General features: G+C 53.1%; 1 protein-coding gene across 1 annotated transcript in view; it reads right to left on the bottom strand.

Moving 5' to 3' along the window:
• Nucleotides 1-231: 231 nt before the first annotated feature.
• Nucleotides 232-21,946, bottom strand: part of GALNT14 (polypeptide N-acetylgalactosaminyltransferase 14) — a 217,101-nt gene continuing 195,386 nt past the window's right edge. Inside the window, exons 10-15 of the mRNA XM_025261310.3 lie at nucleotides 19,748-19,874; nucleotides 17,563-17,655; nucleotides 12,632-12,715; nucleotides 12,005-12,149; nucleotides 1,999-2,118; nucleotides 232-812 (exon numbers count right to left, since the gene is read on the bottom strand). Coding sequence (XP_025117095.1) covers nucleotides 654-812; nucleotides 1,999-2,118; nucleotides 12,005-12,149; nucleotides 12,632-12,715; nucleotides 17,563-17,655; nucleotides 19,748-19,874 — 728 coding nt within the window. The 3' untranslated portion in view covers nucleotides 232-653. The remainder of the gene's footprint in view (nucleotides 813-1,998; nucleotides 2,119-12,004; nucleotides 12,150-12,631; nucleotides 12,716-17,562; nucleotides 17,656-19,747; nucleotides 19,875-21,946) is intronic.

Raw genomic sequence — 21,946 nt, 5'->3', positions numbered from 1 at the left:
TGCCTCCCCTGGGAGGAAACACTGCAACTCCCCTACTTGACATTATAAGAAATGAAGGGTCAGAGAAGTTCTATCTCTTTTCAAGGTTGCACAGCCTGTCGGTGGTGCAGGGTTCCATCTCCCTGTCCTCCTCTTCATCCATGAGTCCCCATCAGCCCTATGCCCCAATTCAAAGGAGAACTTAACCTAGCTCCGAGCTAACATAAGTGGAAACAAAGTAAGAGACAGACAAAACTTCTAAGGTTCTTTATTTGTTTTCAAAACAACCTCCACTCTTCATCTTTCACTGGAGTCCTGGCCTAGTGACAAGGAAAGCTGTTCTTCTCTGGCCTCTTTAAGACAGGGGACAAACATCAACACTTTCCATCAGATCTCTTGTCTCCAGACACCACTCCGGGGCACACCCAGCCAGGACTGGAACTTAATGGCATTGAGAACACGGGGATCTGTCTTCGAGTTCCTCTCGGCTTGCATCTTTGCCTGCATCCTCCCTGAGACAACCGCTCCCATCCTGGGGGGTGGGGGGGAGCTCTGCGTCCATCTCCCCATTCAGGGCTTCTGCTAAGCATACGGCCACGTGCAGCCTGGTCTCCAGTCTGCGTCTCACCCAGGGAAGTACCGCCCCATGGCCCCTGCTCGTGCCGAGTGCTTCCTCAAGAGCTCACCAGGTCCCAGTGCTGGCTCATGAGTGAGGACTCACAAGGATTGATGACGACTTCCCTGCTAGTCTCGGTCCCATCGCCAAACATGTCTGTGTCCAGGCAGAGGTGGGACGCCATGTGCTCGATGCGGGAGCCAGTCTTGGTCCATTGCTGGAGAGTCGGAGAGGGGACAGGATTAAGCGGGATTCTCCGACTAAGGCCCTGGGTCCTAGCAACAGTATCAGGAGTTCCAGTGTTATCAAAAATGTTGACACCACAGGGCTAGGGTCATCCAGAGACTTGACTTCATGATATCAAGGAGGAAGAAAGCTGCAACTAATTGCCTTACCAGGTATTGTTGCTGGCTTTTTAAAAAATTGGATTAGAAAAAGTAAAAGCAAAATCAATATGTTTGCTAGGAAAACTCATTAGAAGGCAATAACTTTCCAAGCAGTAGGCCAGAAAATGTGAAGCAAGTTAGTCACAGAAGCAACGAAAGAAATGACCCACATTCGCTATCCACACCATCATGAAGGAGTGGGCGAGAGTGGCTGGGGGGAGGGGGGCGGGTGGTGAAGCAGCAGGGATGGAAGGGCAGCTCCCTGCGCCTGAATCTCTGCTCCTCCAAAGAGCTTCAGCACATGAGGGCCCAAGCAGAGGGCGGGTCTCTTGTGGCTGCATCCCACACCTCACCACACACGACAAAGAGGGAGGGGATGGACAGGTATGGGGGAACTACCGCTGACCAGGTGTCATGGATGGATGACTTGGTGAACTGCTTTAAACAGCAGCCCTGTATGATGTACATCACCAGCCTCATTGCACAGAGGAGGAAACTGAGGCTCAGAGATGTCCACGAACCTGCCAAGGGTCACACAGCTGGTGAGCCATAAAAATGGGCCTTCCCACCAAATAAGACTCAGTTGGTGGGAACTGGGTGAAGCCAACGACTTTGCCCCCACAGGAACCAGGCACGTCATGCATCCAGAGTGCTATGAACTCTGTGGGACGTTCTGCCAGAGCCCAAGCAAGGCCCCCGAAGGCAGAGGTTCGAGTCTTGCTTATCCTAGTGGCCTGCAGACTGTCCCAGCATGCTCTGGGATCCTGGCAGGCGTTTGAGCAGGACTGGGCAGTACAGAACACACATGCAAGCAGAGGTCCAACGCGGTCAACAGGCTTTCACGTGGCAGCTGATGGCTGCCTGGGCACCACAGATGGGACCAGAGTTCCCCTCCTCTCTCCTAGCCAGAAGGATGTCTTCTTTATCAACTCTCCCTCCTCTCTAGCCTCTTTCCCACACACAGACTCAGACCTACACAGGCGGCCACCTCCCAGGGCGGACGCACTGAGCACTTACCTGTCTCTTATCTCCATTCTTGCAAAGGACAAGAACCACCGGGGCACCAGGGAACAAGGTGATAACTGACAGGCACAGCTCCTCCTGCAGGATCTGCTGGGTGTAGGTGAAGGCCCAGATCTGGAGAGAAGAGGCCAGGCAGGGTCACCTCAGGGTGCTTGAAAGCCACCCTGGTGGGACACTACTGTGCCAACATGTGACAACTAGCACAGCTTGGTACAAAGCACTGGGGTGGGGGTCCTAGGAGGACCCCACTGTCAACAGGTCACCTGGGAAAATGCCACTCAAGAGTCAGAGACTCTCAGGTCACACCTCCAGTGAAGTCCTCGCCCCTACTCCAATGAAGGGGACCAGCCTGGGGCAGGCAGGTCACCTCTGGGAGGCAAGGAACAATTCTGGGCTTGGGCAGGAAGCTGAACGACACCCCAGCTGAGCGTCACAGCCTCCAATTTCTCGTTCCAATGCGTGTCTCTTCCCCACACTTGACATTTAAAGCAGCCACCTGGCACGTGACCAGGGATCCCCCCACCCCCTGCAGTTGTCTTTAAAACATCTCTTCTTTGAAAAGACGTCCAAATCGGTGCCCTGAGAACGTGAGAGCTCTGACAACAGGAAGACAGAGGGACAAAGGGAACGAGGAGGTGTTCTGACGGAGGGGTGGAAGAAGAGCAGGATGGAAGGAAGGCAGTCACAAGAAATAAAACTGTTCCAAGAGGGTGCATGCACACCAGTGCTCCACGGGAACCCAGCACTCGGCCCTGGGGCTCCCGCAGCTGGAGGAGCTGAGGAACTGGAAGGACGAGCAGAGATCTGGTGGCAGATGAAAAGGGGCATTCAGTGAGGCTCATTATGAGAAACAAGTTCCAAGTGCCACAGACCAGACAGCAACCAACAGCTGAAGCAGCCCTAGCTCTTAAATCAGGGGCAGGAATGCTGGCATAATAGTTGTCAAACTCGAACCTTCAAGAGGTTTTTTCCCCAGGTTGTAAAACAGGGAGAGCATCTGTCCTTCGCCTTCATCACGGGATAGAGAAGATTTGTGAACTGGATGCCCCAAGGGGAACTGCAGAGAGGACCCCAGGAAGCGCTGTACCACTCCTCTTCCATGACACCCCCACTGTCCAGCTGGCGCTCTGTTGCCATCGCAGGCCACCAGTGCCAGGAAAAGACCTAGCCCATAAACTCCTCCTGAGGAGTAGGATGGACATAGAGACGAACGAAGACTGGCTGTGAACTGAAAATTCCCGAAGCCTGGTATGTGTCCACAGGGGTTCTTCATACTCCTCCAACAAGTCCTATATCTATTCAAAACTGTTTTATAATAAAAACATTAGGAAATGCATAATACTCCTCTGGCCTTGTGAACATCACCATCTTATACGTACCATTTGCCTTCCTCCAGGGTTAGCTGAAAGGGGAAGACACCCACATGCACGGAGGTGACACCAGAACCATGAGGATATAGCTAACACCAGCTCGCATTTCTTGAGCACTTATTGTGTACCAGGCGCTGTTCTGGGAGCTTACACATGTTAACTTAATCATGCGACTCCAGTTAGGGAGGTACTGTTATCATCCCCCTTTTATAGAGGAGGAAGGTAAAGTCAGAGAGGTCACCCTAAGTCAGTTACAGGAAGCGGCCCCTGCACCCACTCTCCCCAACCTCTCTGCTGTTGTTGCCGCTGCTGCTGGAATCATGTCTGGTTCCAGGGCTCTTTTATTCAACTTAATCTCTGGAGAAGATGTCTGTCTCTGAGAGTCTCTCCTCCAGGTTGTAAATATTAAAACTACAGATCAGTTCCTCCTTGACAGGAGACAGCTGGCAGCAGGTTCTTCCTCTGGGCCAGCTTCCAACAGCAGCTCCTATGAGAAGGGAAACCAAGGTCACACCCCATGTTGGGGGCTGGGGAGGGGGGAGACCTGACATTGATGGGAATTGAGCAAGAGTAAGAATGGAGGCCTCCTCTCCACAGACCCCACAACAGACCAGGGAACCTACGCAGCTCTGGCTCCCAGCCTGGGCTGCCCACTTTTACTTCCCACCTTGCCTCTGTCCCCATCATGAACTCACAGCCTGCACCTCCCCACATGGTCACTCCCCTCTAAGGGGTCCCCTCGGGTCTGGATGTGGGTACTAAGGACACAGTCCATCCTCTGCAATGGACCCAGGGAGAGAGACCCACTCGGGTCCTGAATCAGGCTCAGCAGTGGGTTCTAGGGTCCGAAACATTTGGGGAGAGTAATGAAGAAAGTGGGCACAGGTCCTGGGTGTGAACCCAGACAATCCCCTGGCCAGTGGAGAGGGGAGAGAAGGGCCAGTATTTGTGGGCAGGGCTGCCCGGGGGCCATTTGCCTAGGCCCATGGTACAACTGGTCTCAGTGTTAGACTTCCGCATTGTCGGGAAATGAGGCTAAACACACAGTTAGAGATGCAGAAAGATGAGGCTCATTGCTCTGTCCTGTTACCCGACCACACAGCTTGCAGTGAACCATGAATTAGCATTTTAAAAATAAACCCTGTCATTATCTTATGATTACTAAAATACACTGGCTTTGTGTTTTTTTATGTTAAAAAAGTTAACTGATTAAACACAAAACTTAACATATACCACAATTTCTGGAAGCCCATATTGGCATTTGTTTTTAAGTATCTTAGGGGCTTCAAAACCCAGAAATGCTGGGGATGGCAGGCGGGAGGGTGGGGAGAGGTGGTCCTTGTGCCCCGAGACAGCTCCCATCCACAAATGTCTTTCAGGAAGGAACGCACATGGTACACTGTGGGGCTGGGGGCCGAGCCGACCACCCCCCAGGGAGGTCAGACAGGGGTTGAAGCCCTCACACCACGTGGACTCTCCATTAGCTGGTGCTTTACTGGCATCAGAATAATCCAGTCTTGCATTTCCCCAGAGGAGCGCAGAGGAGAGGAGAGGAGAGAGCTTAACGGGAAGCACGACACAGGAGCAGGCAGGGCAGGAAGTGAGGAGAGGGTTTCCAGTTCCCATTCTGCGGCCTGTCTGGCTTCCCAGAATGGCCGGTGATGAATGGGCTTATTAAATGAATCTCAGAGTCAGAAATGAATTCAAGAAGGCAGCACCGGTGGCTCAGGCCGGCCTGGCCTTGATCGGCAAGCACTGACTGCTTCATCTGGGGGACGAGAGAAGTCCCAGCCCCCACCCCAGTGCACACAGACAGCCGTATCCACGGGAAGACCCGAGGCCATCCTGGAGGCGATGCCCCAGAAGGGCATCTCCTCCTGGCCCTTGACCTGCTCTGCTCCTGCCCTGAAAGATGGGGACCGATGATGGGAAGGGTATGGTCCAGGCTGGACCACCTGCAGGCCTTCCGTGCTCAGAGGACATCTCTGGAGCTGCCAGTGTGAGTGGAGATGGTAGTGCCTGTCAGTGGGGAGCAGACCCCATGGCGCCCAGCCTGGGGCTCACCATCCTGCCTTGGATGGAGAAGCAGAGAGGAAACAAGTTCTCATGAGGAGATACCTGAAGGAGCAAAGTTCTGAAGGAAGTAGGCAGGAAGCTAAGTCAGGGGCTCAGCACAGGGTTTGACCCTAGAATGGTCCAGAGCCACCTCTAAAAGGTAAGAAGCAATAAGCCTCGGGTAGTATTTCTCATCTCAGGTGCTTTTGCCCCCAGCCACCTACCCAGGAAACATTGGGCAGTGTCTGAAGGCATTTTTTGACTACTATGACTAGGTTGGGGATATTACTGACTAGTAAGGTGGGGCCAGAGATGCTGTTAAACATTCTACGATGCACAGACAGTCCCTACAATGAAGAATCATCTAATACCAATGCCAATAGTGCTGTGGTTGAGAAACCCTAGCCTAGGCTAAGAGCTTGGTCTCTGGAGGCAGATGGCTTTCGCAAGATTCTCATATGACCTGGGTAGCCTTGGTCAATGTATCTAAGCCTTGCTTACACCATCTGTGAAATGGGAGTACTGACATGGTTCATGTGATTGCTGTGCAGGTGAAGTAAGAAGATGCACGTGGAACACCGACCCACGGGCCTGGCCCCTGGAGCCGAATCTCCGTGAACAATATTTTTCCGACACGTGGGAAGGAGCAGTGGTTGGGTGAGGACATAGAAACATTCCTGGGTTGACAGAAGTTAGGGGGCTGTGTTTTCTTTTAGGCAGAAGTGCAGCTCATTTTCTGCTGGTGGTCAGTTTCCATTTCAAAAATTCCCCCGTGTGGGGAAGAATAAACAATGGAGAAGAAATAGAGGATGGGAGCCAGCCCTGCTGGCTGTTCTGTGCTTAGGCAGCCACAATTAAGTAATGCCAAGGGCTGCTCCTGTCCTAGATCTTCCACTTTCATGGTCTACGTGACCCTCATAGCCACTCTGGGAGGTAGGTCCAATTTGATGGGAGGGGGACCGAGGTCAATGGTTGCTCTGGGCAACACCAGGAGCAGAGCCCAGGGTTGACTGTGAACGTGGGACCCCCTCGGTGAGATGGGATCCGAACCTAGCACAGCCAGGGCCGTGGGCTGGCCTTGAACCTCTTAGGCCACACCGGGCATCACACTGGTCCATCAAACATGCCCTGGAAGCCCACTTCAGACAAGATGTTGGGCATGAACGGGTGGATTCAAGTGAACATTCAGTTTAGCTGACCTCTTGATGCACCTGTATAGCTGCAGGATCCCCCGAATGCACTGATCGGCTGTGCTGGGAGTCTTCATCACCCGCAAGGACAGAGCTCAGCCACACCCAGTTTGGGGCCCTCTAACCAGGGGAGGCTCTGGGACACGCTCCCCTCCTTTAGTGAAGTTGGCATCTTCACTAGACTCACTCTGGAGTCTTCGTTTCCAGTCCATCCTGTCCTTTCCTCCCACACTGTGAGAATACACCCAGTATGTACTGTGTTGGGCCCTGGAGTGACTGCCGGGGCAGGAATTCTGGCTCGCCTGTTTATGAACCCCCAAACCTGGATGAGCTACTTAACTCTGCACCTTGGTCTCATCTGTGAAATGAAGGTAACAGCAGCCCCTTACATGGAGGGTGATGCACAGACATGTCCAGACAGTGCTGGCCACGGACCACAAGCTCAGTTACTGCCTGTTGGTTGTGCTGGTGCAGGATGCCAACAGGAGAGACGGCCCTGGAGGTCTCCCTTTGGAAAACTGCCTTTGCTTTACCTCCCAGGAGAGACATTTGAGAGGCAGTCGGGCTGGGGCCATGCCCAAGGGTGTGCTGAGAAAGCTGGGGAGGAAGGGTGGTGTCAGGTGGGGAAGTGACTGCTGGCAGCCTGTCCCACATGTAGACTCATGGAGAGGCGCCAGTGCGAGTGTGGGTTTGGGGGGAAGGGCTTTGATCTTCATCTCCAGGCCACCCAGCTGCCTGCCTGAATCCTTCACAAGCCAGTAGCCTGAACTGTTGGGCTTCCAGGTAGGAGGACACATTGAAAAGTTGTATATTTTTCCCATTTCTTTAAATTGGGATATGGCTATATTGGTACATCTGTCTTTTTCTATCCTTCACAAATATTTTTCTAGGGAATCCAGTAAAATTGACAGGAAACTTATTACCCAGGAGACTCCTGGGGCTTCACATATTTACAAACTGATGGTGTACTTCTCTCACTCTCTACCCAAGGTACCAGGCTGCCATCATCTTGAAAACACACTCGGGTTAACTATTTTGTTCCCAAGGTTGACAAACAAGCGGAGAAAGGAAGGTAAGGCAGGGTGAGGGATGGGTGGACCTGGGGATAGAGCAGGGTGGTAAGCCAGCATTGGAGCCAGAAAACAGCCATGGTCATATGGACTTCTCTCAACATCATGGACACCCACGTGCCCCAGGGACATGCCACCTGGGGAGTGAGTGGCCAACTGGAAGCAGAGTTCAAGGCCCCAGACCCCCATGCTCTGCTCACCAGTCAAGGACCCCAGAACCCACCACCCAAATGACCTGAGCCCAATTCAGGACCTGCATGGATCTCTCTCCCTGGGTCCATTCCAGAGGATTGACTGAGTCCCTAGTACCCACACCCAGGCCCTAAGTGGACTGTTTGGAGGGGAGTGACCACATGGTGAGATGCAGGCTGGGAGTTCACAGTGGGGACAGAGGTGAGGTGGGAAGAAAGGGGGCAGCTCAGGCTGGAAGGCAGAGCCATGTGTGTCCCCTGGGCTGGTGCGGAGTCTGCGGAGAGTGGGCCTCCATTCACATTCTTGCTCAGTTCCCGTCGATGTCGGGTCTGCCCCTTCCCAGTTCCCTGACATGGGGTGTGACCTTGGTTTCCTTCTCACAGGGGCTGCCACTGGAAAGTAGCCAAGAGGAAGAACCTCATGCCGGCTATCTCCTGTCAAGGAGGAGCTGATCTCTAGTTTTAATATTTACAACCTGGAGGAGGGGCCTCAGAGACGGACATCTTCTCCTGAGATTCAGTGGAATAAAAGGGCCCTGGAACCAGTTATGACTCGAGCTGCGGCAGCAGCAACAGCAGATGTAGTGTGGCGGCCAGGTTTTCAAATCCTGCCTTCCTCACTTCCTAGCATCTGACCTAGGATCATCTCTCCAGACCTCAGTCTCATTATCTGTAAAATGAGGATAATATCTACTTAACTGGGTTTTTATATCACTTCCTTGACATGGCCTCTCAGAGACAGAGAGGTGGGGGCAGGAGAGAAGGTGAGCGAGTCCGGGGTCTGAGGGGCAATGCGACATCTCTGAATGGCCAAGGGGTAGGAAAAGCCAGAGATGTGGGAAGGGAGAGGAGGAAAGGAGGGTGAGTGCATCAGCAGGAGGGATTGGGAAACAGGAGGACAGCTCAGGGAGTCTACGCAGGAAGGAGGAGCAGACACTGAAAGGAAGAGAAAGGTAACCTAAGGCAATCCCACAAGGGTGTACACTCCATGCACACACAGGCTCAAACACGCACACACCCAGAAACACATGCATGCCCTCCCAGGCACACACCTGGGGGACCAGTCTGGCTGAAATAACTATGTGGATTACTCTTCATGGGTTCAACATCATCAGAATACTTGGACAGGCACCCCAGGCCTGCTGTTGGCTGTGGGCCCCGCTAGGAGAGAGCTGTGTCTAACCCGGCTTAGTCCCACCCTGTATCCCAGCACGCAGCCTGGTGCCCGGGGCACCACGCACACTCAGTAGGTGTCACCTGTTGATGAAAACGGAACATCTTCCTAACTCGTGTGTTCTTTCCATATCCCGAATTCGAACGGCTGCCGCACACACCCAACTGTTCTCTCTGAAGCAGAGAGGAGTGACAGCTTGGCAAGATCTTCTAGGAAAGAACTCTTTGCTCACTTGAAGCCTGTTTTCCGTGATAAGCTGTAGTTTATAACAGTGACAGCTCTTTCCTCTCCCCTTCCTCACTCCACCAGAACGTCAGCCAGAAGAGGGCCTTTCCTTCCCAGTTACATGAAGGCCTGGCAGCATCTCCCTTGGCCAGGTTACAGGAGTAGGGGGGCTCCTTCCTGAGACCCAGAGAGCCTGTGGCTACCCGCTGCCAGTTCTTACGCAACCAAAGACAGAAGAACCCCTACTCTGCTACAAACAGACAAGGCAAACTTCTGTTCCAGGGAGAGGGGGGCAATGACATTCTGGCTGTTTGCAATCCCCCACGAGCAGGGCCCACACACAGAATCAGAAGAGCGCGACGTGTGTTACCTCCTCACACATTTCATAAAACGTCATTGACAAGTGGTGTCATTCTCAGCCGCGCTGCCACACTTCAAGCACAGTCGACACCTCTGTCTCCTTCCCCCTTTCCTGTCTGACTCAGGCAGCCCCCTCCCATGTCCTGCTGGAGCAGGATGATTTTTGGAAAAATCTCGGCAATCTGGAGGCTGGGGGTGTAGATGCCTCAAGTGCCAGGCCAAGGCCATGGGTTTTTGTGGCACACACTGGGGAGCCATTGAAGGCTGCATGGGGATGGGGAACCATGGTCTGGTGGCTGCATGTTACTTGAGGCAGTGGCCATAATCTAACACAGCGGTTCCCAAGCAGAGTGGTCTTGTCCCCCAGGGGCCTTTGGTAAAGCCTGGAGACAGCTTTGATTGGCATGACTGGTGTGTGTGTGGGGGATGCTATTGACATCCAGTGCGCAGGGACCAGGGGAGCTGCTGGACAGCCTACAGCACAGAGGATGGTCCCCATCACAGAGTGACCCGGCCCCAACTGTCAATAGTGCCGGAGGGCTGCTGATCTGGCCTGAAGAAGTGAATGCCTGGGCCGAGAACAGCTGTTCTGAGGGGAGGAGGGCTGGGCCTTGCAGGAATGGGGGATGCAGCAGAAACAGGAGCCATAGGAGATGATGGTCAGGACTGGAAACTCAAAGCCTGGGAAAGGTGACCACTCAGAGAGAATTAGTGGGATGGTGCAATGGCTGGGGAGCCTGATAGGTGCTTGGAGCCATCTGTTGGCTTGAATTTCAGAGGGGTTTGTCATGGCCGTGGACTGACTCGATTGCCCAGTGTTTGAGAAGGAGAGTCTGGGAGGGTCAGCTAAGTGTAAACCCGCCAGACTCCATCCATCTCCTGGGCTTGCACAGCTCCTACTCCTGAGGATAAAACTCAACCTCTTCAGCTGGGAAAAGAGGCTGTGATGTGCCTCCTCCTCTCCGGCCTCACCTTCGTAGCTCCCTCACATTCCACCCCTCTGACCACGTCTTGAAAGGCACTCTGCCTCCCAGGCCCAGGGCGTGGTACATGCTGGACTTACCCACCTGCCCTTTTTCCCCTTCCTGACCCGCATGTTTCTACTCATCTCTGAGGACACCACTCCTGCTCAGGTCCTCTGGGAAGACTTCCCAACTCTCATGCAGAGGTTGGACATCCTCGCTCTGCACTTCTACAGCATCATGGACCAAACTTTCTCCAGGGCAGAGATTAGATCACAGTGGCTGCTGACTTGTTCAAGGAACATTAGATCCCTCGAGGGGCCACCGATGCCCACAACATGGCCTCTCGTCTGTGCATCTCCACAGTCAGCAGAGAATGTACATGTTTGTCGAGTGAATGAATGAATGAATGAGTGAGTTCATGGTTGGGTGAAGGCACTGAATTTGTGAATCAGTAAGACAGACAAGGTTACTAAAGCTGAAAGCATGAATAAAATTTCCAAGAAACCACTCACAGAGAAAAGAACAGTGAATTGAAAACCTTGGTGAATATTCACCATAAGGGTCTGAGAGCTGGGGAGAGGAGCCAGCAGTAAAAACAAGCAGTGGAAAGAACAGAAATGCAAGATAATCGGGATCACGTAGTGTCCCCAGAGCCAGGAGGGAAGTCAGGAGATGGACAAGCTCCAGTGCATCCAGCAGGTCAAGTGTTACAGAGGTTGAGACAGGCTGTGAATGTGCCAGTGACTTTTAAAAGAGCTCGATCCTCAGAGGGCAGAACACTCACAGAGTGTTGATGAATCAGCTAAGGCACAAGGAAACCTTTCTGAGAAGGGGCGGCCGAGGTCTCTAGAGCTGGGGGAAGCAGGAGAGAGCAGAGGTGGATCCATAGGCCTGTGGAGGGCAGAAGAACGATCAAGGGACCTGCCCAGAGACCGGAATGGTGGACAATGGGAAAGGCCGTACCGCCACTGATGTGACTGCCTGGAAGACAGGGTTAGATCAGCAGGGAGATTGATAGAGCAGGTATTTCATCCTGGAGGCAGTGGCTTTTCAGTTTGCATCTTATACTTTTGAGGTGGCCGTGCTGCCCACCCTGCCTGATCCAGCCCACATTTACCAGCAGCAGCTTGGACATCCTTGTTCAACTCCTGCTAATTTAATGGTTAATCCCTAGAGGTGCAAAGTTGCCTGGGGAGGCGTCTTAAGAGAAAGCCCATGCATTTGGAAACCTAGCAGAGTGAACCCAGTCCCAGAGTGAGGAGAATTGTGCTTCTCGTGTTCTGCTGCAGAGCTCCAGGTATAACTAGACATCTGGTTCATGCAAAAGCAGGAAGCAGAGGCCAAGCACGTTCATATGTTCAAGTATCCCCAGCCATTCAAGTAGTCCCAGGTTACTTTACCTGGGACTTGGCATCCTTGCCTTCGGTCTTGACACAGGGGCTTAACTTGAGGTTGGAGATCTCTTGGTCTTTCTGCTTCTGAGCCTCCAGGCACTTCTGCCTCTGTCGGATACTGCCCTTATGGATGGAAGAGTCCTTGGGCACCCTAGAGGAAGGCCACGGGAGGGATGAGAATCCACGGTTCTTAGGGTTAACAGTAACACCAGCTGTCGGACAGGTCGGACAGTGTCTGGAAAATGGCAGGGGCACGTCGCCCTGGTTGTGTTACAATGACTTGTACTACTCAGGGCCTGAGGATGGGAGAGGCGCCACTAGGAAAGAGGCAGCAAGGAATGACTCAGGAGTCTGGAGCCTGGAATCAGTGAGTCCACGCCCTGAGGTCACACTCCAGAGCTCAAACCCCAGCAGCTGAGAAATACTGCTAGAAGCCAACCTCAATCCCTCATGCCACCAATGAATAAAATTCTCTCTCTAGTTTCCGGGATAAGTGGAGCCAACTGGTCTTTTCAGAACTCCATCTAGTTAAAACCCCTCATACAGAAGGCCATGGGCAGTCCCTTCTCCAAACCAAGTTAGCAGAGGGTCTCTCTCTGCAGGCAGCAAAGGCTCAAAGCACAGGGTGGATACCTGAGTTCTGGGTAGACATTCTCCAGGTACCACTTGAAGCTCTGGCATTGCAGGTTCTTCCTCAGGTTCAGTCTGCTCTCGATGCTGGGGGCGGCAGAGGCGGGGAGACACAGAGACAAAACACAGCTGGTTGGAGACAGGTACCAGCCACATGGGCCCAGGGGCACCCACCCTCCAGGCTGGGAGGTGCCCCGTGCAGCCTGTGCCCTCTCTCTGCACCCACGAATATCTGGAGGGTGCTGGAGAAATTAACTAAGAGAGATTTTGAGAGCCCCAGAGAGAGCTATGGAAACACTTGGCAATTACCTCACAGTGGAGTGGTGATGACACCAAAGATTTGTGCTTTTACTTGGAAATAGAATTTGGGGGTGTTTTTACTTTTCATTAAAAACAAAGCTACAAGAATATTTGGTGTGTTGTTAATAATTCACTGCCAGGGCTCTGGGTCTGCTTACTCACAAATCCCCCTTTGGATTCTGCTCTTAAAATACCACCCTTATTCCCCCACCTGCTACCCCCATCCCAGCCAAGCCAGCCTCAAAGAATTCTCTTCTTTAGCTGGTTCTGGGCTTCTGAATCACATATTTCAGTTCAGTTCAGTTGCTCAGTCGTGTCCAACTCTTTGCAATCCCATGAATTGCAGCACGCCAGGCCCGCCTGTCCATCACCAACTCCCGGAGTTCACTCAAACTCACGTCCATCGAGTCAGTGATGCCATCCAGCTATCTCATCCTCTGTCATCATTTACTGAGTACCTAGTATGTGCCAGGCATTGTGCCCAAGAGGGACCTGATGGTGAGCTTTCAAGCAAGAAAGACAGGTAATGAACCAGGTGCTCACAGCCCAGGGTGGATGTGGGGTGGGTATACAGGGGCTGTGGGAGCACCTCAGAGGTGGCCCCTTGCTTGTTGGGTTGGTGGTGGTTGGGTGGTGATGTGGAAGCTGGAAGGAAAGTGGACATTGTCTAGACAAACCAGAAAGAGGGTAAAGTGGGGGCCCCTGGTAGTGGCAGGGGAACAGCAAAGAGAGATTAGTGCATGTGAAGAGGGGAGGGGTCTGTTGGGGGTAGCAGTGGTGCAGGTTAGAATGTGTGTGGGGGAAGTTGGAGAAGGGAGGTGAGTGATGGAGAGGTGAACGTGCAGTCATAAAAGTCCTGTGAAATACCAAGGAGGAGCTTGGCCTTTATTTTCAGGGCAATGGGCTGCCACGGATGGGTTTGAAACAGAGTACAGTGTGACAGTATTATTCCTTTAAGAGCATCTACTGATGGTGCCAAAGAATTGATGTTTTCAAACTGCAGTGCTGAAAAAGACTCTCGAGAGCCCCTTGGGCTGCAAGGAGATCAAACCAGCCAATCCTAAAGGAAATCAGCCTTGAATATTCATTGGAAGGACTGATGCTGAAGCTCCAATACTTTGGCCACCTGATGCGATGACTCACTGAAGACCCTGGTGCTGGGAAAGATCGAGGGCAGGAGGAGAAGGGGACTACAGGATGAGATGGTTGGATGGTATCACCAACTCAACAGACATGAGTTTGAGTGAACTCTGGGGGATAGTGAAGGACGGGGAATCCGGGTCTGTGGGGTCTCAAAGAGTTGGACACGACTGAGCGACTGACCAACAATAGCAACTGAAGGTAAATGAGATTGGTGCCCAAAGCTGGGAGAGCAGTTAGGAGATCACTGTCGAAACCCGGTGCTGACCATGCTTTCTGGCAGGGGAGTAGGGTGGGATGGGAGAGAAGGGACAGGTTTCATTCTCTCTACTCTTCCACCAGTACACCTGATTTCCACATACACCCTGTTCTTCCTGGGCAACCACACAGAACCAGCCCTGCTTTCTCAAGCCTCGCCTCCTTCCACCCCAAAGACTGGACTGGGCACCCTCATGATACTGGAACTTCTTATACAGCATTAACTGCATCTCCTCACCAGATGCTAAGTAACATGAGGACAGGAATGACATCTTTTGAAAAAGGCTAAACGTTCAGTATTTGCAAGAATCCAGACGATCAGTGTATGAGTGAGGTAGGATCTCTGGGACTTGGTGATTGTTTAGGTGTGGGAGGATGGGGAGGGAGAAGTCAAAGTTGACACTCGAGATTTCTGGTTTGACAACAGGATGCATGGAAGAGCTAAGGTGGGGAATATGGGGAAAGGAGTGAGTTTAGGAGCAAACAGGAAGAGTTCAGTTAGAACTTGTTGAGTCAGAGGAGCCTGGGGGGCATCCAGGCAGAGATGTCCAGTTGCTATTCGGACATAAGGACTGGAGCTCAGGAGAGGTGCAGGATGTGTTTAATCGCTCAGCTGCGTCCAACTCTGAGACCTCATGGACTATAGCCCACCAGGCTCCTCTGTCCATGGGATTTTTTTAGGCAAGAATACTGGTTGGGTTGCCATTTCCTTCTCTAAGGGCTGGAGCTCAGAGGAGAGGTGCAGGAGAGGGATGGAAACATGCTTATCGGCAGCACAGAGGTGGCTGATGGCAGGGAAAACCTGGAGTAAGACAAGGGATTATGACAGATCCTCAGGGAAGACCAACATACAAGGGTGGGCAGAGGAACCTGAGCCTGCAGAGTGGGCAGAGAGGGTGCAGCTTGAATCTCAGGATGAGAGCCAAGACTTCCATTCTAGAAACCAAGATCAGAGGGGTGCCTGAAGGGGTTTGGGTGGGAGAAGACTCATATCAATGGAGTAATCGAGGAAGGTAAGGGTCCCAGGGGGCCATGGGTGGGCTAGGTGGGAGTGATCGTAGGGGACGGAGGCCATGGCCTCAGCTCACAGTCAGAAGCAGGGAAACGGGGAGCCACAGACAGCGACGTGGCAGCTCTTTCATGAAGCTTGGCTCTGAAGAAGCAGAAGACAAGGTAGGTGATGAGCAATGTTGGATTGAGGGAGAGTTCTTATAGTTTCTTTCCTTCTCTTTTTTATTTTTTAAAACATATGTAAGATACAGAATAAATTTAAATACTAATGGGAACCATGCAATAAAGAAGAGAGTTGGGTGATCAGGGAGTGTGAAGGCACAGGGCGGGCGAAGTCCCCTGGAACAGGGGCTCCCACACTGTCTGCAGGTTAGAGTCACCTAGTTGGGGGGGGGGGGCATCTTTTACAAATTCTACAGCCCAGGACACAGCCCAGACTCAGTCTACTCTCTGGGGTTGGAATAGAGGCAGCAGCAGTTTTTGAAGCTCCCCAGGTGACTGAGACTGCAGAGAGTCTGGAAACCATCACCCTGGAATTCTGCTCCTTGAGTTGAGGTCCTCAGGCCAGCAGCACAGCACCACCTGGGGCTCGCAGAAATGCACGCCTACTGAACCAACATCCACACTGTAACAAGATCGCCGGGAAATCCGTGTGCACATTAAAGTTTGAGAAGCTGAGAGGCAGGAGGAGATGAATCCAGGCAGTGGGAACTTGATCAGTGCTGATTTATGAATGAATGCAGGAGAGAAGAGTGCATCTGGGGAACAGGTAGAGGGCTGGCCTGCCACAGCGGGAGGCACCCCTTATCCTTCCAGATAAAAGAGACAGGAGGATAGTGCAGGTACAGGGTGGTCGGGCTCAGGAAGCTGGTGCTGTCTACTTCATCCATAAAACAGAGGTGTCACGTGCTGTGAGTGAAAGCAGGGTGGACTCCGCCGCTGGGGAAAATGGAAAAGGTACAAATGGAGGTTGAGGGAGAATGCCGCGGGCAAGGGGGCAGGATTAAGAGCCCCGCTGAGGGCCTCCCTGAGCCGGATGGCCACAGAGGCTTAGCAGCACCGGCTGATACTCCCAGAGCTGTTCAGCAGCCTGCCCACAGGGAGGAAAAGGCACAAAGGCAGGTTCACCCAAGGTCAAAAGGGAGGCCTGGGAGGGTGGGTATATGCCCAACATGGCAAGAGATTCAAGGACAACGTCTTTTAAGCACTCTGCTTACGCAAGAAAGTAGAACCCAAGCTGGAGAGGGAAGGCAGTGAAGAAAGGAGGGGTGGACAGACATGGCCAATGAACCGGAAGTTAGCTGAGGACTCAGAAGAAACACTGTGGGAGGCTCTGAGGAGAAGCGGAGACCAGCGTGGGCTTTCAGTTTCAGAAATGCAAACATTTTGGCAGGCTCGTGATTTAATCCACCTGGGAGTGATGGGCTCGATCGATGGCGTGTAGGCTGCAAACATGCCATCTGCTCCACAGCCTTAGTACGACTGAGGGACATCACATGACAAAAGCCACCAGTCACCCCCTCGCAAAAAAGATGAATATAACATCAATCAAGTTGCCATTTTTCTCTACTCAAACCAGCCCTGAGTTGGGGAATGCAACATCACAAAGTTTGGGGGGATCAGACAGGTGTGTTTTGAGCTTCTCCTCCTATAATGGTGGGACCCATGGCGAGTACCTGAAGCTGTAGAAGCCTCAGGCTCCTTATCTGTAAAACAGGGGTAATTATACCCATTTCTCAGTTTGCAGAGGACTAGTGAGGCAACTCATGAAATGGCATCTGGCCCTTAACCCCTCTCCCTGTCCTCTTCCACCCACAAGAAGCTGGAGCCCTGCTCTAGAGGTGGTCTACACAGTACTGTTCCTCCTAAAAAGAGGAGGATTTAGGCTTCGGTAGCTGAGAGGGAGAAGGAGGAAACTCTAATCTAGAGGGAGCAGAGCTGCTTAACCCAGCATCCCACCTTTCTGTGAAAAGCTGGAAATACCAGTCCACTGCACGGGGCATGGCTCTACCCACTGAGTGGATGGTCCAGGCTGCCAGGGTCTCCCACAGGCGTGGCCCAGAGCCCTGTGCCCAGGACGAGGCAGGAGCAAGAAGGCACAGGAAGGGAGAACAGGCCCAGCCTTGGCCCTGGAGGGGTCTGGCGGCCAGTGAGACCCTCTCGCCTCGGGCCAGTGAGCTGGGGCTCTGGGCTGTCTGCACAAACCAACCAGGGGAGACACTTACTTGCCAAAGGGCCTCTCCAGGGCGAATGGCCGGGAAGCATAATAGTACTGCTTGTATTCATCCATCCACACTTCAGCTGTCCGCTTGGTGTTCCTGGGGAGACAAGGGGTGTCAGGGACGGGCTGTCTGAGAGGACCGGGGACATATCTAGGTAAAATACACACATGTGATGAGTGGGCAGTGTCTCCCCCATGGGAGCCACCAAGGTCCAGTAACTTTATTCTCCCCAGGGTACTGAGCCCACCAGTCTCCAAAGGGGCCTCTCCCCCAAGACACAGGATTTTAGTAGTCATGACATACCCTCTTCCCAAAAGGCACAGACCAGAGAAATTATACCAGAAATTGAACTTCCCATGGCTCTCAGAAAAACAGAAAAAAAGCCAGGAGAATCTGGCATGCCCCTTTGGTGCCGGTACAAGAGGGAAGAGTGTTGACCATCTCATCTCTGGTCATCCGTGGGCTCCTATTCTAGAACTCTCCCCATCAGCAAAGGGCGCAGCACTCCAAGGGGGACGCCAGTTACACACGAGATTTGCACCGGCCATGTGATTAGCTTGGCGCAGGTGTAAAGAATGAAGTAACCAAGCCATCCTGGTCAAATGTTTGCCAGGACTCTGAAGTTTTTTTTTTTTTTAAATAGCTATTTGCAGTGAGTCTGACCCCAAAGGTCCCAGAAAAAGAGACAGACATGGAGGATGTTGTCACTCAGCTGTCGGGGACACCAGGGTACCAGGAACAGAAGACACGGGAAAACAATCAGAAGCCTGAGCAGCGTCTCCCAAGGCCTGAGTGCGTGGACTCGGGGGTGTCACTGAGAGGGCATGGCCTGCCCTTCAAGCCCGTGGACCTGAAGGAGTTTTCAACACGCAGTCCAGCTCTTGGTGCGCTGAAGACAGCTCCTTGCTGGCTCCCTCCACTGGCCTAACCATCAGCACACTGGACGCTGCCGAGACCACACTACCCCAAGTTTCCCCTCAACTCCATTGGTGGCAAACAGGGGCCAGTCTCAAATGCAAAGAACTTTCTAGAGCTTGAGGCTCTGCCCCCCACTCCACATCATAACCCCTTGACTTTCCTGCACCAGGCATTCCAGCTCACCTTTCCCTGTCAAGACCCCAGGCAGCCCTGCCTTTGTTCCAATCCCTGCTAAAGGGGTTCTCATGACCCTAACCTTCCCAGCATGAGGTCAGTTTTCTCACTGGTCAAGCCTATAGCTCTGCTACACCTGTCCACACCCACACCTGTCCACACGTGCGAGTAACCGAGGATGAGAGAACCCAGAAGAAAACACTGCAGGGGAAGAAAAACACTCAAAGAGGCGCTCTGCTCCGCCTCCCCCAAACGGACCAAACGAGGGAAAAAGGGCAAAGGAGGAATAAATGGGGAGTGAAGTTGTCAAGTGACAAGAGGACTAGAGAGAAGGGGAGAAGAAGCTGGAGGAAAAGATGAGCAGCAGGAGAAAAGGAGGTACAGAGTTATTTTTAAAGAAGAGGGAAAAGGTTGAAGGAGAAGAAATCATGAAAAGGAGACGGGTATATGGAGGGAGCAAGGAAGCAAGAATAGGCAAGTGGGCATCGCTGGGTCACTGAGACCCTACGATCTTCGACCTTCCCAGGCAGGAAGTGGCGAGCCCCAGGAAAGGAGCCCAGGGCCTCAGGGACTATGCCAGCCTGGCCGTTTCTGTGCACCCGCGAGGCCCTGGAGCGGTCACCTGGGCTGTATCTACTTGTGCCTCCCCATTCCCGAATCTTCCCCAAGGGCCTTTCCCCTGGTGACCCAGCCTGAAGGTGATCCCTGCAGATCCCTGCAGGGGATCTTCTAGAACTCAGGGGCAAAAATGGCTGCCCTCCCCCTGCCCCAAAGAATGCCCAGAGCCCTGAGCCCTGCAGGAGGGTGCTGCCCAGTGATTAGAAGCCCCCGAGGCCACAGGCAGGGCCTTGCCAAGCCTGGGAGAAGTCAAGGGTGGAGAAAGGCCCCAAGGCCTCCAGCCTGGACCTGGATGGGCAGGCCTGACCTCTCTCGCCCAGGCTGTGGCCCAGCAAGCATAGCACGCAGCCCCTGTCCATTCACGACACCCAGGCAGCCGAACCTACCAGAGAACCTGGGACAGCCACAGCCCATCACCAGAAAAGCCCATGGCCACTGCCACCCCCAGGGAACCTGAACCCCCACAACACATACTCACTTTATATACGTGTTGGCGTTGCCATCTGGGAAAATATACGGGTGCTTCTTCCGGAAGACATGGCCCACTCGGCTGCAAGGGACGATCTCCAGGCTGCCCCCACACATCCATACCCTGAAGGAGATTTCTGCAAGACAGCAACGCCCCCATCACTGCTCTGCCTCCTAGACTGAGCAGCACAGGACGGCAGCACCGAGACACCAGGCGCCGGGGAATCTCAGGTCCCAGGGCAAGGGGAGTGTTGCCAGCAGCCTGCCTAGGGCGCCAACTCCACAGCCAGACTGTGTGCTCCACAGGCCTGCTACCTCGGTTTCTCTGCCCACCACGAGGATGCTGATAACTCACACCTGGGAGGGTGGCTTGCCTTAACAAGGAAACTGGCGGACACAGGGGAACACATGGAGGGCTCTGCTTGCGCCTTTGGAACACTCTCAGGGGCCAGCAGGGTGGGGCCTCTGTGTGATGCTTTGGCCTGGAACAGAGGAGCCCAGGGACTATGAGAGAACTGCTTTTGAGCATATGGAAGGTTTCAGGGTGGAATATGGATTAGACCAGCTCCTATGACCCTAGAAGGTCAGAACCAGGACCAAGGAGAAAGACTTCCATTAGAGACTATGGGAGAATTTTCTGCTGGTCAAGGTCCAGATAGAAGGGGTTGTCATAGAGTTAGTGCATTTCCCACTCTGACAAGCTGGCAAGCCACATGGCCAGGATGGGACAGACAAGACCAGTTCCAAGGAGGCTCCTGGACAAGGTGTCAATGCCGAGGCCATTCTATCTCCTGCAAGGACATCTCTGAGCAATAGCCAAGAGCTGTGAACAACCATAGAAAGTGCTGGAAGCCTCGAAGCTGTTGCTGGGGTGCTCGCCTGGGTAGGGATTTGCACACAAACCCATTTTCTCCGGTTGGCTGCTGTAGCAGGGACCTCAGGGAGGGGGTGAGGTAGAGTCAGCAGAGGTGGGTGGGCTGAGACCATGCTGGCCGGTGCCCTCCTCCCTTGAAGGTGCTCCCCGCAGGCTTGGAGCAGTGGTCCTGCCCGAGAAGGAAGCGGTGCTATACCAGCATGGTGGGGGAGGACCCCGTCACTGCCTTTGTTTGGAACCGCTAAATGCTGTCAGGGCGTTTCATTACTGCTTGTAACTTTCCTACAGATGGTGCAGCCCTTTCCTGACTGCACCCAGTGCAGCTGGCCCCCTGCATCCCGCTGGATACACCACCAGTGGGAAGAGCCGGTTTCACATCTGGATGCCTGCCTGGGCCATGCTTCTATAGTCAAGCTGAAGAAAGAGGAGTTTGCTTCAGGAAACACTCAGGCTGGTGTCCACGAGCAGGGACCAAGGATGTGGGTATTCTACTACTGCCCACCACATCTGATGTGCCCCGCCCCTCCGCCCCTTGGGCCCCACCTTCCTGGGTTTCCTTACCATGGGGTCCTCTCCCTCAGCCTCTGTCCTTCCCATGTCCTGCTGTCTTTCTCCCTTCTTTTCAACCCTGCAAACAAGTGCTTGGACACCAATTCTTCATCCTGATCCTCACCTGCTCTCTCACCCTCTCCCTGTCCCCTCCTGACTCCTGCCTTGTGTCCCTGGGAAAGTTGCACGCCAAGCTTCCTCGATACCTGTCTCTACCTGCCCAGGCGCTCTCCCCAGCAGGATAGAGCTCATTCCCAGCTTGCTCAGATTTCCCTCAGAGTAGAGGCAACGTGGACACTAGGGTGAGGAAGGCACTTCTCAAGATTGCTGCCAAATGACGGCAAGAACATATGGTGGGGAGAGACTGGTAGAACTTGGCTTTGGGGTCAGTGGCCCTGAGTCTGCATAAATCTACTAGCCCCATCCCTGGGGAAACCTAGTTGAGCCTGGGCTTCTTCGCCTGTTAAATGAAGATCATAAAAGAACACCACAGGATTGCTGTTGGTATCACTGAAGTGGAACTTCGAGAGTAAATGTGAAAACTCTTAAGTGCGATGGAAAGCTCAGTGACACAAAACACTCCTCTAAAGCCAGTTTCTTTAAGACATGGATGCCAATGACATCACCCCCTTGTGCCCACTTTCAACTTCCTAGACGGTTTGCAGCTTCCTGCTTCTGACACAGGAGGCCCTTGAAATCTGTGGACCTAACACTGGAGATTTTGACTCCCCACAAAAGTCAATGATATATGGTAACCTGGCATTTGGCTGGGGCACTGGTGGAATC

The sequence above is a fragment of the Bubalus bubalis genome, chromosome 12, assembly GCF_019923935.1.
Source record: "Bubalus bubalis isolate 160015118507 breed Murrah chromosome 12, NDDB_SH_1, whole genome shotgun sequence".
In the NCBI taxonomy this organism is placed as follows: domain Eukaryota; kingdom Metazoa; phylum Chordata; class Mammalia; order Artiodactyla; family Bovidae; genus Bubalus; species Bubalus bubalis.
This window is presented reverse-complemented; position numbering and strand designations above follow the sequence as displayed.